This window comes from Lactuca virosa, chromosome 1 (genome assembly GCF_052849685.1).
Source record: "Lactuca virosa cultivar CGN04683 chromosome 1, Lactuca_virosa_CGN04683_v6, whole genome shotgun sequence".
In the NCBI taxonomy this organism is placed as follows: Eukaryota; Viridiplantae; Streptophyta; class Magnoliopsida; order Asterales; family Asteraceae; genus Lactuca; species Lactuca virosa.
The window spans coordinates 182,112,474-182,126,325 of NC_136426.1; the positions used below are offsets into that span (position 1 = coordinate 182,112,474).

Consider the following 13,852-nt stretch of genomic DNA (forward strand, 5'->3'; position numbering starts at 1 on the left):
TCTAACACTCCTATGGTGTACATGCAACCCTAAATACTTTGGATCTATGTTTTCTCTAATATACATGCAAATACTAATATGCCAAGGTATTACCCTATCTAGCATACAATCATTGATACTTGGGTAATAATATAGATAGAATACATACCTCTTGTAGTGTAGCTTGACTCCATGGGGCTTGAGTGCCTAGTGCCTCAAATGTGACACCTCAAATGGCTCACACAACATCAAATGCTCTTGGAATAACTTAGAGAGAAATGCACACTTCATGAAAACCGGCTAGCCCTCTTGTCTAATCACTAGTGGCCGATTTTGGTCTACAATATGATGCTTATATAGTGTGTCATAATTAGGGTTACACCATGTAAACCCTAATTGTCATGACCTTTCATTTCCATGACCCATGGGTTATGTAACCTCCATGGAGCATCCTTTGGGTTTAACCCAACTTGATTATCCATGGAGCTTTGACCCACTATATAAGTTATGGATGATTTACACAATCAACCCATATATTTAATTAGTCTTCTTTTGATCACATAATTAATTCTAAATTAATTCTTGATCAATACTAATTAAATATTATCATTCTTATTATTAATATATTAGAACTTATAATATATTAATACCCATAAGTGCCTTACTTCTCTCATTTAGTCTATCCAAGTGCATGATGCCATGCAACCCAAATGGACCATGCCGAGTCGGGTCAAGTACATACCAATTTCTGATACTAGATTGTTTTGATAAGACTTTATCAAAATCATACACCTTATCTTAGATAGCTCACATGTATGTCTAAACAATTTAAGAACTATGAAAAGGGATGCCGTAATCATAGTCTCAATTGTTTAGATCTTTTGCCATTTCTCATAAGTCTATGTTAGTGTGCCGGTTAGCCACGCATGCTCCACCAACGACTTTGAGAACTGCAAATATCACAATTGCTATCTTACTTAAAATCTACTTGGTGGAAGTGTTTCTTCACCATCATTTTCATGAATCGGAGAGAAACCTTATGACCCTTAGATTTTATGGTGTGTGTGTTCTTATCCACGTGAATTTGTCAAAACCATAATCACAAGATTAGGTTAGTGACAAATCCTAAGTCATATGGATTGAACTTGTGCAATCTAAACTTCTTGCCACCTGGCAGCACAAGGGCCTGCCATTGCTTCTAAGTAGTTGTGCAAACAATTGAGAACATGTAGAACTCAAATGTATAGTCAACTTAACTGGAATGGGCACAGAAATGTCAACACGATAGGTTATAAACATCTAGTTGTGCTAGTGATGAAATATAGGTTTTATTCTTGATTAGTTCTTGAAACCATTTCAGGGTCTTTTAGACTCCCACTGTCTTCTTGACCAATAAGACTTTCTTGCCAAATATTCAAGAAGTAGTGTGGATTCTTAATCAAGACAAACACTTCACCCAATTGGCCTTAGTTGGTTTTTGTTTTATCCAAAACATCACAACTTACCAATTTCAAATGTAAAAGAGTAGAAACTTTTACTCTTACATTTGACAAGTGTTTTAAACCTTCTTTAAGACGTGTCACTCAAATTACAATCTTGGAGTATGACTCTAAGATTTGTTTTGGAACGAAGTATGACTCATCTTCTTGATTTAACCATTTAAACAATTCATAACTCCTTTTCTTAGCTATCAGAATGCACTTAGAGGATGAGTTGTGATAAGGTCTCTTAATCATTAAGATGATCATATATACATGATACTAAAGTACTCTCCCATGTTTTCAGATTTGAGAAACTTTTATCCTTCTGCCTAATTTGATTCTTCTTATTCACTCTGCCATACATTTGGAAGTTTTCCAATGTCTCAGAGTTATACTTAAGCTTGAAAGTATAATCATATTTACTAAATCTTAGTAAATCATGATGAATAGTTTCATTCATCTTTTGTGGTGGACTTTGACTAGTGCACAAGAATGTGTACTTGATCCCTTAGTCCTTCTCTTGAGTCACATATACATGTGAACAAGGAACTAGTCTTAATTTTTTTCGAAAGATGAAACATTCTCATTCATCATACTATACACCTTGTATGATTCCAAGTTTCGGTCCAATTGAAACTTGGGTGATGAGAATCTTTCCTTGTTTGGTAAATTTAGACACTACCACAAATGAAAGAATCAAATTCATATTTCTAATATTGCTAGAAGCATACAAACATCAAGTTTTCATGAATACCATTGTAAGGAGATATAAAATAAAGAAAAACTTTTATTTATTTTTTCAAAATGCGGAAAAACTTTTCCTTACAATGCAACTTGAAATGAAAACTGTGCTATTTCATGTTTCTTAGCAATCTATCATAACTCCTAAGAAGTAGCTCTAGAATCCGATCTTCAAGATCAGATTCAGCATACTCTTTCTTAAAGTTTCCTTCCCTTTGCTTGACCGTTCCATACATCAAAATGTATTAAGAATCTTCAAATGAAACTTAAGAGAGTTAGATAGTGAACTTACCTGAAACAGAGTCAAACCCTTTTGGTTTTCCTTTCTCTTAGATCTTTCAGGTAGATTAGGCAGGTTCGATTCCAATGCCCTTTTTCTTCACAATAAAACCCTATAGACTCTTTGGGAATGGTACAAGAGGCTCTCCCAGACTTAGACTTTCTCTTTACAATCCGGTCAACTGGGTTGACCAAGGCCGATCCCTTTCTATTGGGAAGAGAAAGTTTTTCTGGACTTCCAATGTTACCATTGTCCATGTCCATGGAAGTTTGAGAAACAGATCTTCCATCCATATTTTCTTGACTAATGCACCAAATCATTTCTGATTCAGCAGCAATAAGCAAATAAGAAAGGTCCATTAGGGTCATGTCGTGATCTGTCACATGGTAGTCCTACTATATGACTCAGGAAGTGACTGAAAGACTCAGTCAATAGCCAACTTCCTTAGGACAATGACACCCAACATTCTCAACCTGTCAATCTGTGACTTCAGTCCTAAGACATGAGTACACACAGGACTTCCAATTTTATGTTTATTGTGAGTAGGGATTGAGTGATCTTGAACTTTTCAAGTCTTTGAGCTTGTGGGTCAGGGAGGATAATTGGGGAAGGTGGAGGAAGAAAGGTATGATTTCCATGAGACAAACTTGGGAAATCATCTTCATTAGGAAAGCTTGATTTGGGAAGATCATTGTTGTCTAAACTAGACATCACAATGAGAGAAATTCAAGTAGGTTGATTTAAGTCCTTAATATAACACCCAATATGAAATATTAAGGCTAGGACCCAACAAACTATTTTATAACTTGGAAGAGGGATGCCGTAATCCAAGCTATAAAATATTTGAAGGTAGGTGAATGATGATTCACCAATTTCCACCAAGATAAACGAAATGTAATATTAGGTTTTAATTGGTTTTGAAACTCCTAGATTCTTTTGAGATTCATTGAACTTTTCAATAGCATGTTTCAATCTCGAGTGTGCCCTTCAGGTTTTGTGACTGGGATGCCGAGGATCACAAAACAAGGTGTGAAGTAACCATGCAAATATACTTGGTACCCTTAATGTATTACCCCTCAACCGAAGTGTCGGTTAACCACACACGCTCCATCGATATTATGATAAACATTAAGTTACCCTTTGCATACCTTGTTAAGTCCAAGTTAGTGTGCCGGTTAACCACACACGCTCCACTAACGGCTTTAACAAAGTGCAAAGTGTAATTTCATGGATTAGCACCTTATTCACATTTTCCTAAGTAACTAAGATTGGGAATTTCTAAGTGTTTAGTTACTTAGTATTTATCATTAATACTTTTAATGAAGTGAGAATTATAGTCCTTGTCCTACCTTTTCGGCTAACGACCCTCCACCGATCAAGGAAGCGGTGGGTGAGAGTAGACACCCATTAAACTGTCATTTTATAGGCAGTAACCTTATACCCCCCTTATAGACCGACTTGCTCTTAAATCATAGTTATTAATTTTAACAAGTTCTTCACATCAAAACCATATTGCTTTTGCACTTAACCATATAAGTATTTAACGTGTAAGGTCATATAACTATCTTTCTATAAAACCACAAACCTAACTTTCAATGTGGTGGCTCTGAAAAAGTGCTAGTTATGGTATTGTATATTTAATACTTAATGGTAGACCCATAGCAAACGGTTCAAATTGGTTTGGTTTTTAATAGAAGCATATGAAAATAAATATAATGGTTTATCTAAATGGACTAACCTATGATGAAATACTAAATGCATAGCAAGTGTGAAAAAACTATCTGCATGGTTACTGTATCTAACTTTGTGCATCTTTTTGATCCTAATAGATCAAATATATATGTCTATTTAATGATATTAAAGAAACTTGTTAAAATTCATCGGGAGAAGATGATATCAACATTTCATGCGTTAATTAATCACATTTGAAGGCGTATGAAGAAATGGGTAAGAAAGTGGTTACCTTCCACTGACATCATTTCCTTTTAAATTAGCAACTTCTTCAAGCGCCTTATTCCATGATCAATCTTTTGAGCCCATTGACTTCTTTTATTTTCATCTTTCTCATCATCCATTTTCTGTTTATGCTTAGACATTGCATCTCCAAAGCTACTTTCTTGCTTCCTGACATGGGTGGGCTCCACATGATAAAAGACGGGGATGATAATGTGGTTGGATGGCATACGCTGCTCAAGGATCAACACCAGTTCATCGAGGCACCATGTTGAAGAAGCGTAATTTTTAGACAACACAATAATCGAAGCCCGAGATGCCTTAATTGCATTCTCCAATTCTGGTTTCAAATCTTCCCCTGTTTCAATCTCTTCATCATCCAAGAAGGCGGCATCAATGAGGGCCTCATATAGATAATTAGTAAAACTAAGACGAGTGTCAACACCTCTAAAACTTAAAAATACATCATATTCATATCTATGAACATGGGTTGATGAACGAGGGCCACAAGTTGATGAAGAAGATGAAGATCCTTCTGGAAGTTCAGAGAGAACAACCATTATGAGTTATCAGCTACAAAAGTTGGCTTCACCAGCTTTCTTCACTTGTGCTTTAATGTCAGGATCCCGTACAAAATGCCTTTATGTAATAGCAAACTGTTAGTTATAATATGCAACTTAAATCTCATCAAACAATTTAAATGTAAACTGCTAATTGCTTGCCTCGTGGCAGTAGCAATTATATGACAAGTTTAGGTGCAAGAAAATATCTAACCAATTTGTTCATTTGTTATACAACATCTCTATTTTGTTTTGGTAAACCCACATAAAAATCCCTAGTATTGTCTAAATAAAATCTATTTGAAGTTCACCTAATGAAGCTAAACACAGAAATGTAAAAGTCACCAAGTATAATGAGTGTTCAGATAAACCGAGTTTTCCCTTTTGGAAATTTATGAGCTGCTTACTGCTGGAACCTAAATCATACACAAACTACCCACAATCCAACAATTTGGAGTCAAGTATGTACAAAAGGAGCAGCTTAGGCTGCAACTACAAGCATGGCAATCAAGGAATGATTGTGTGAAAAAGATGATTTAAGTAACAAACGACAGAAGCTTTGCTGAACAATGTTGTAGCTCTTAAATCTACAAAGAAATCCCCTATCAATTTTGTACCCTGAAGCATAAACCTAATCCAACTTAGTTTCAAATGAACATAGCATTACTTATTTGATTTTGAATGTTTAGCTTACAATTAAGGAGTAGATAACATCATTCAAAAAAGAATCAAATGTAAAAAAATGTTGTTTATGAACTCAAAATATAAAGAGATTAAATATTGGTGTATTTATGCTATGCCACGTCATGTTAACTAATTCATTATTAGTTAGACTTTTCTGTTTTAATCAGTTAGGCTCATATTAGTTTAGCTCATGTTAGTAGTGCACATTAGCATAGATAAGTCTGATGTATATATATCATTTTCAGTTGAATGAAACATAACAGAAAAGATTCTTCCTTCATTTTGTGAACTGCAACATGGTATCAGAGCTAATGCTCTCGTCTGTGATCTGAACTCTGTTCAATTTTTTTGTTCTTCATTTCGAATTGATTCCCTTTCTTCTTTTCAGATCGTTTTTCATCAATGATCTTTGTTTGATTCCACCCAATTTTCCTATAAAATCGTTTCATTCTTTCAATTGATTGTTCCAATTGACCTACTTCTTGAATCATGTCTGAATCTCAAAATAGCAATTTTGCAGATCATAATGATCCATATTATCTTCACCATTCCGATAGTCCAGGATTAGTTCTTGTTTCACAAGTTCTCACTGGCGAAAATTATGCTTCATGGAGCAGGTCCATGAATATTTCTCTATCTGTCAAAAACAAATTTGAGTTTGTCGATGGAAGTCTCCCTAAGCCTAATAATTCTGATCCAATTAAACTCAAGTCGTGGATCAGAAACAATAATATTGTTATCTCATGGCTTTTGAATTCAATCTCTAAAGAGATCTCTGCATCTGTGATTTACCTTGATACTGCTGCAGCAATTTGGAAAGAACTCAAGGAGTGATTTCAGCAAAGCAATGGACCTAGGATCTTCCAGATCAAGAGAGATCTGATGAATCTTGTTCAAGGCCAAGACTCTGTAAGTAATTACTTCACCAAACTGAAAGTTTTTTGGGAGGAATTGTCGAATTATAGTTCCAATTGTATATGTGGATTATGCATTTGTGGAGGAGCAAGAGAGACAGAACAAGTGATGAGTTTCCTAATGGGTTTAAATGATACCTATGCTCAAATTCGGGGACAAATTTTACTCATGGATCCTTTGCCATCTGTGAATAAAATTTTCTCATTGGATATTCAAGAAGAACGACAGAGAGATGTTGGGTTGAATCAGTCAAACACTCCTCTCATGGCATTTAATGTTCGTAGTAACAATTTTGGCAACAAATTTCAGAATCATCATAATTCAGGCTCAAATTACAAGAATAATGGCAAATCCCCATTTTGTACTCATTGTAAGAGAATTGGACATGTTCAAGATAAATGCTATCGATTGCATGGGTTCCCTCCAGGATACAGACACAAACAATCAAATGATAATCGAATTAATTCCATTTCATTCCATCAACCTGAAGCTGAGAGTCAGAATGACCAAAATGCCCCTGTTACTGAACATGAAGCTGTAACAAATCTGACAAATGCCCAATGTCAACAGCTTATTGCATTACTCTCTGGGAAATTGGCTTCTACAAACATAGTGACTGCCTATAATGAAGCCAACACAGGTAATCACTATATTCTCAATCTTACTGGTGGACATTATGAGTCAAATGTCTGGATTTTAGATTCAGGGGTAACTCGCCATATCTGTAACAACAAAGGTTTGTTTTCTGATATGAAAGAAATTACAAATACAAGAGTTCTTTTACCAAATCAATCAAGAATTTCAGTTCATTATATGGGAAACATTAAGCTCAATGCACATCTTCTTCTTAGAGATGTTTTGTTTGTCCCACAATTTGAACTAAATCTTATCTCTATCACATCCATCACTAAACCACAGACTATTACAGTCAAATTTTTTCATGATTTTGCCATTATAAAGCAGATGAAGGACAAGATGATGATTGACAGGGGTAAAGTACAAGCTGGCCTATATGTTCTTGAAGATACATCATCTACTTTTACAGTACCAATCAATGTTGTTTCCTGTCACAAGTGGCATCAAAGATTTGGTCATCCCTCATTCAATAAACTCAAGATGCTTGATAGTATTCTTGTATCAAATAAGGAATTTGATAGTATTCCATGTTCAATTTGTCCTTTAGCAAAACAGAAGAACTTGTCTTTTCCTTCTTTAAACAATGTCAAACCTAATCCATTTGATTTAGTTCATTGTGATATATGGGGGCCATATGGTGTTAATTCTCATAAGGGGTATAGATATTTCATTACTTTGGTTGATGATTGCTCGAGATTTACTTGGATTTATTTGGTTAGACAAAAGTCTGATGCTCAAACAGTTATTCCAAAGTTCTTTCAAATGATTCATACTCAATTTGGAGTTAGTATTAAGACTTTTAGATCAGACAATGCCAAGGAATTAATTTTTACTGAATTTTTTGATGATAAGGGTACCCTGCACCAATTTTCTTGTGTTGAAAGACCACAACAAAACTCTGTTGTGGAAAGGAAACATCAGCATTTGCTGAATGTGGCTCGAGCTTTGTATTTTCAGTCAAAGTTGCCTATCATTTACTGGTCAGAATGCATTCTTCATGCTACATTCTTAATCAACAGAACACCTTGCAAATTACTTGGTAAAATTTCTCCATATGAAAAGCTATACAAGATGAAACCTGATTATTCCAAGCTTAAATCATTTGGTTGTTTAGCCTCCGTTTCTACACTTAACTCACAACGTACCCCTCGTGCAAAAATTTGTGTTTTTGTGTGTTATCCTCCTGGAATGAAAGCTTTCAAATTTCTTGATCTTGAAACAAGGCAAATCTTTAATTCTCGAGATAGTGTCTTTCATGAGGATATTTTTCCATTCACTCAAACAAAAGGTCAAAATATTGTTAATCCTTTTCCATTTCATACCTTACCTGTTGTTCTTGATTCTAGTTTGGATGATGATACAGAACTTTATAATACCATTTCTCATGATCATTCATCTTTTTCTGAAAATGATGATCATCCACAGTTGCCTATCTCAAATAGACCACAAAGAACCAGATCTAAGCCTACATATCTCCAAGATTACCATTGTAATCTAATTCAAAATGAGTCAGTTGTATCAAAGGATAGATATCCTATTTCCAAATCTGTTGATTATTCCAAGTTGTCTCCTACACAAAGGGCATTCTCTTTAGCTATCTCAGCTGAAACAGAACCAAAGAGTTATAAAGAAGCTGCCTTGTCCAAAGAATGGTGTATAGCAATGACAGATGAATTAAATGCATTAGAGACAAATAATAATTGGTCAGTTGTACCCTTACCTGCAGACAGAAAAGCATTGGGCTGTAAATGGGTTTTCAAAATCAAAAGAAGGGCAGATGGGTCAATTGAGAGGCATAAAGCTCGTTTGGTGGCAAAGGGCTTCAACCAACAAGAAGGCATTGACTTTATTGACACTTTTTCACCAGTTGCTAAATTAGTTACAGTAAAATTACTCCTTGCATTAGCTGCACAACAATCATGGCCTTTATTGCAACTGGATGTTAATAATGCTTTCCTTAATGGTGATTTAGTTGAAGATGTTTACATGCAGTTACCACAAGGCTATATACCACCTAAAGGTTTTCCTTCTAATACCAAACTCGTATGTAAACTACAGAAATCCCTCTATGGCTTAAAACAGTCTTCTAGACAATGGTATGCAAAGTTTTCTTCATTTCTAATCAAAGAAGGCTTCATTCAATCAAAGGCTGATTACTCCTTGTTTTACAAAGGTTCTGGTTCTACCTATGTGGCTTTGTTGGTCTATGTTGATGACATAGTATTAACTGGTGCATCTTTGGGTGAAATAAACTTAGTGAAAAATCGCTTGAGTAATGAGTTTAAACTTAAGGATTTGGGCAACCTCAAGCATTTCTTAGGTCTAGAAATTGCAAGATCTAAACAAGGTATTGTTGTCTCCCAACGAAAATATACATTGGATTTGCTTCAAGATACATGCATGCTTGCTGCTAAACCCACTGGTTATCCAATGGATCCAAAGCTTAAAATTTCCAATTTTGATGGAGATCCTTTAGATGATCCTGCACAATACAAACGCTTAATTGGAAGACTAATGTATCTGACCATTACCAGGCCAGATATAACATATGCAGTACATAGATTGAGCCAATACATTACATCTCCTAAAAAGCCACACATGGAAGTTGTCACTCATTTGTTAAGATACTTGAAACACAATCCAGGTCAAGGTTTGTTTTTGTCATCCAAGCAATCTTTACAATTGCGGGCACTTAGTGATTCGGATTGGGCTGGTTGCCCAAACACAAGAAGGTCAATCACTGGGTTTTGTATCTTCATTGGTGATTCATTAATTTCTTGGAAATCTAAGAAGCAAACAATTGTTTCAAGGTCATCTACTGAAGCCGAATACAGGGCATTAGCTGCAACTACAAGTGAGATTATATGGCTCAAACATTTGTTACAAGCCTTTAAACTTGACACATTACAACCAACTCTTCTCTTTTGTGATAATGAATCGGCAATCAAACTTGCTTCTAATCCCATCTTCCATGAACGCACGAAACATATCGAACTTGATTGTCATTTCATACGTGACAAAGTGATTGATAAAACAATTAAACTGATGCCTATTCGATCTCAACATCAATTAGCTGATTTGCTCACTAAACCTCTTCCTAAAGCAAAGATGGTTCCTTTATTATCCAAGATGGCTCTTCAAGATATTTTTCAGAGTCCATCTTGAGGGGGGATATTGGTGTATTTATGCTATGCCACGTCATGTTAACTAATTCATTATTAGTTAGACTTTTCTGTTTTAATCAGTTAGGCGCATATTAGTTTAGCTCATGTTAGTAGTGCACATTAGCATAGATAAGTCTGATGTATATATATCATTTCCAGTTGAATGAAACATAACAGAAAAGATTCTTCCTTCATTTTGTGAATTGCAACATTAAACGAAGCAATTTTCCAGAGTTGAAGAATTTCCCGATCCGCAGAAAGGTTTGTTCATCATTCTGGACTTCCACAAGAACATGATGGACTGTGTACTACCCTAACCGATATGGAAAACTAAACAAAAGTAGCTGAAATAAACAAATATTTAATGAAAAAAACAAATGGTTATGATATGATCAGTGATTAATAAGCTAAACTGTCTAACAGCAAGTAAAACGAACTTGTAAGGATATGTCTTCACATTTACCTGAAGCGGTGATGACAGAGTAAAAATTAACGGAGACAAAGCCGAAAAAGATGAACAGTAAGTCACCAGGGAAACGGTGAGTCAACGAGGAAAGATCGGCGAGAGAGTAAATAAAGAACGAGAATGTTGGGGTTTTCTTTTTGCCTTAGGATCGAAGGTTTCTCGGTTCTTTACCGAAAAAGAAAGGCTTCGGAGTTTTGCTTATTTTGAATTTCTTTTTTTATTCTTTTCTGGAACTAAGACTAAATTATAGAAATAGTCCTTATGGCTTAGTAAATGTCTCAATTTGAGTTCAAGTTTCAAAAACAAGACACCACAAGTTTTTATAGTTTCATTTTGTTGAACCCGTCTTCCTTATGATTAACACTATTAACTTTTTTTATGTTAATTTCAATTTACTTTTTTTGTGCTTATGTTTGTTATCTATCATTTTTTTTCTCATCTTTTTAGAGAATACTACAGTTAGAAAATACAAAATCTTATGCAAAACAATAAAATCACAACCGAAACTAAATGAAAAATTGTTAAACAAACATAAACTCATTTCTTAATATCCATTACAAATTCACTAAATCACAAAAATCATATGCAAATTAAAACCTATAAATCAATTATAGTATGAACATCATCTTCATATTCGTTCAAATTCAACAAATTAGAAACCACTAAATTACATAAGAATATCAAGAACAACATATACAAAATTGAAGATCAAACCCACAACCACCACCTACAAAAATCCAATTCTATATCTAAGAATCAACATCCATGCTACAACTTTTCGTGAATCTATCTTCAAGGGTCGTGGTTTTGAATGTCACCAAAACAAATGCAATTGGGTTTAGAACGCTAATTAAAAAATTATGTAATGGCAAAGCTCCATGGTGTATATCTCCATAGCTAACCAGATGATGAAACACTAAATTTTAGTATGTTCAGTACATAGATACGTAGGCTTTACATAATAGTATATTTCAGACTTCAGATTTCCAAAGAAAGAAAGTGAAGGCGCTCATGAGGAGGGTGATCATAAGTGAATGTTTGAAAATCGGGGGTGTTTCGATTGTTTGGATTACTGGGAGTCGTGAATTACACTTTCAGATTAAAGTATTTCAATGGTACAATCAAACTCTCCAATAAGATAAAACTCAGTATGAGAAGAAAAACAAAGAAATGAAGAGAAGTTATGATATATGTACCATTATTCGAATGACTACAATTCAGACGTAATAAATGCCTGAAAACTACCAAAAACTGTAACAATTAGTAAAAATAGGTCAATATGGGCATGTGGGTCATTTTTGGGCCGTGGATGCTTTTTGTATCATGGAGTAGGTTGGTTTTTGGGTGAGTATTCTTAGATGTGGTATATATCACCCCTGAGCACTTACCCACTAATGGGTCCCACAATCAATATGGGCATGTGGGTCATTTTGATTGTTATGAGTTTAACAATACTAATGGTCTATAAACCACTTCATAATACTCCCTTGAGAAGGTGGAGTAGCCTTTTTGTTTTGGCGTTTAGTTGTATTGCCTTAGATCATGTTTGATAGTTTGTTACAAACATTTAGGGCAATTTATTTTTTTATTTTAGCATCATGCTTTCAATTTCTTCCTATTACAATTGTATTTTGAAAATTTATCCATGTATTGTCATCCGAATACAAATCGATTTTCGGTGTTATTGATTTGTATTATGTCACCCTAATAAGAAAAGAAAAACTGAAAGTACAATGCTATAATTAGGTAGATCTTTCAAAGTACAATGCCTTAAAACGAAAAATTGAAGTGCAATGTTGCACGAAAAAGAAAACATGATTGATTAAATGGTCCCTGTGGTTTACAAAAATCACAGATTTAGTAACTAACCTTTTTTATGCGAAAGGTCCTGTGGTTTCAATTTCTTGCATCTTTGATCCTTGACACATAAAATTACATTTATACACTTCTTAATTTCATTCACCTTTTTTTTAGTAAATTACACGATTGGTCCTATGATTTAGGGTAATTTGCGCGTTTGGTCCCTAACTTATTTTCTTAACTCGGAAGGTCCCTATTATTTGTTTTTGTTACGCGTTTGGTCCCTGTCTTACCTAAAAAGACTATTTTTCCCTTGATTTTTTTAATTTATTTAAATAAACACACCCCCAACCCCACCCCTCTCACATCATCTTACCTACCCTACCATTTTTCCCTATTTAAATAATAGTCTTTTTAGGTAAGACAGGACCAAGCGCGTAACAAAAACAAAAAGTAGGGACCAAGCGCGTAACAAAAACAAACAGTAGGGACCTTCCGAGTTAAAAAATAAGCTAGGACCAAACAAACAAATTACCCCAAACCATAGGGACCATTCATGTAATTTATTCGTTTTTTTTAAACTAGCTTTAGTTTTAAAAAAGGCAAATAAACCAAACACCCCACCCTCCCTCCTCTCATCTTCATCATTGTTCTTCTCTCTCTCTCTCTCTCTCTCTCTCTCTCTCTCTCTCTCTCTCTCTCTCTCTCTCTCGTGTTCTTTTCCTCTGTTTTTTCACCATCACGAATATTTAACGAGTCTTTATGAGAACATTTTGTTTTCTTGGGTGATAGGATTTGTGTTGAGTAACTTTCATTTGTAAAGCTTTACAAGATGGATTAATTAAAAGTGTCATGGGTTTGTTCAGTTAAGGTGCTGCTGTAAAGGCATGTCCCACAAAGTAACATAAAAATTTGACAACCTCTGCAATAATTTTACTTCCAGGAAAGACAATTCATGAAGATTATCTATATCTTTATCGATTTTAGTTCTCAAGAAAGAAAAATTAAAAAGCTATTCTTAAAATAACCAATGAAAAAGATAGAGATTCAAATAAGATCTGTATGAACATTAACCATGGGAATCATAGCAACTCAGCAATCACATTTTAGTCTTTTCTTTCAATCACATGAACCAAATCAACAAAATAACAAACAAATAATGTAATAAAAACAACACGTAACAACGTAAAAAA

General features: G+C 34.6%; 1 protein-coding gene and 1 pseudogene across 1 annotated transcript; one reads left to right on the forward strand and one right to left on the reverse strand.

The window, feature by feature from the left end:
* Positions 1-4,466: 4,466 nt before the first annotated feature.
* Positions 4,467-4,994, reverse strand: LOC145124942 (toll/interleukin-1 receptor-like protein pseudogene; annotated as a pseudogene).
* Positions 4,995-6,167: 1,173 nt separating this feature from the next.
* Positions 6,168-6,512, forward strand: LOC145124952 (uncharacterized). The gene has a single exon (XM_079060434.1). The coding sequence runs from the start codon at positions 6,168-6,170 to the stop codon at positions 6,510-6,512; it is 345 nt and encodes a 114-aa protein (XP_078916560.1).
* The last annotated feature ends 7,340 nt before the right edge of the window (positions 6,513-13,852 follow it).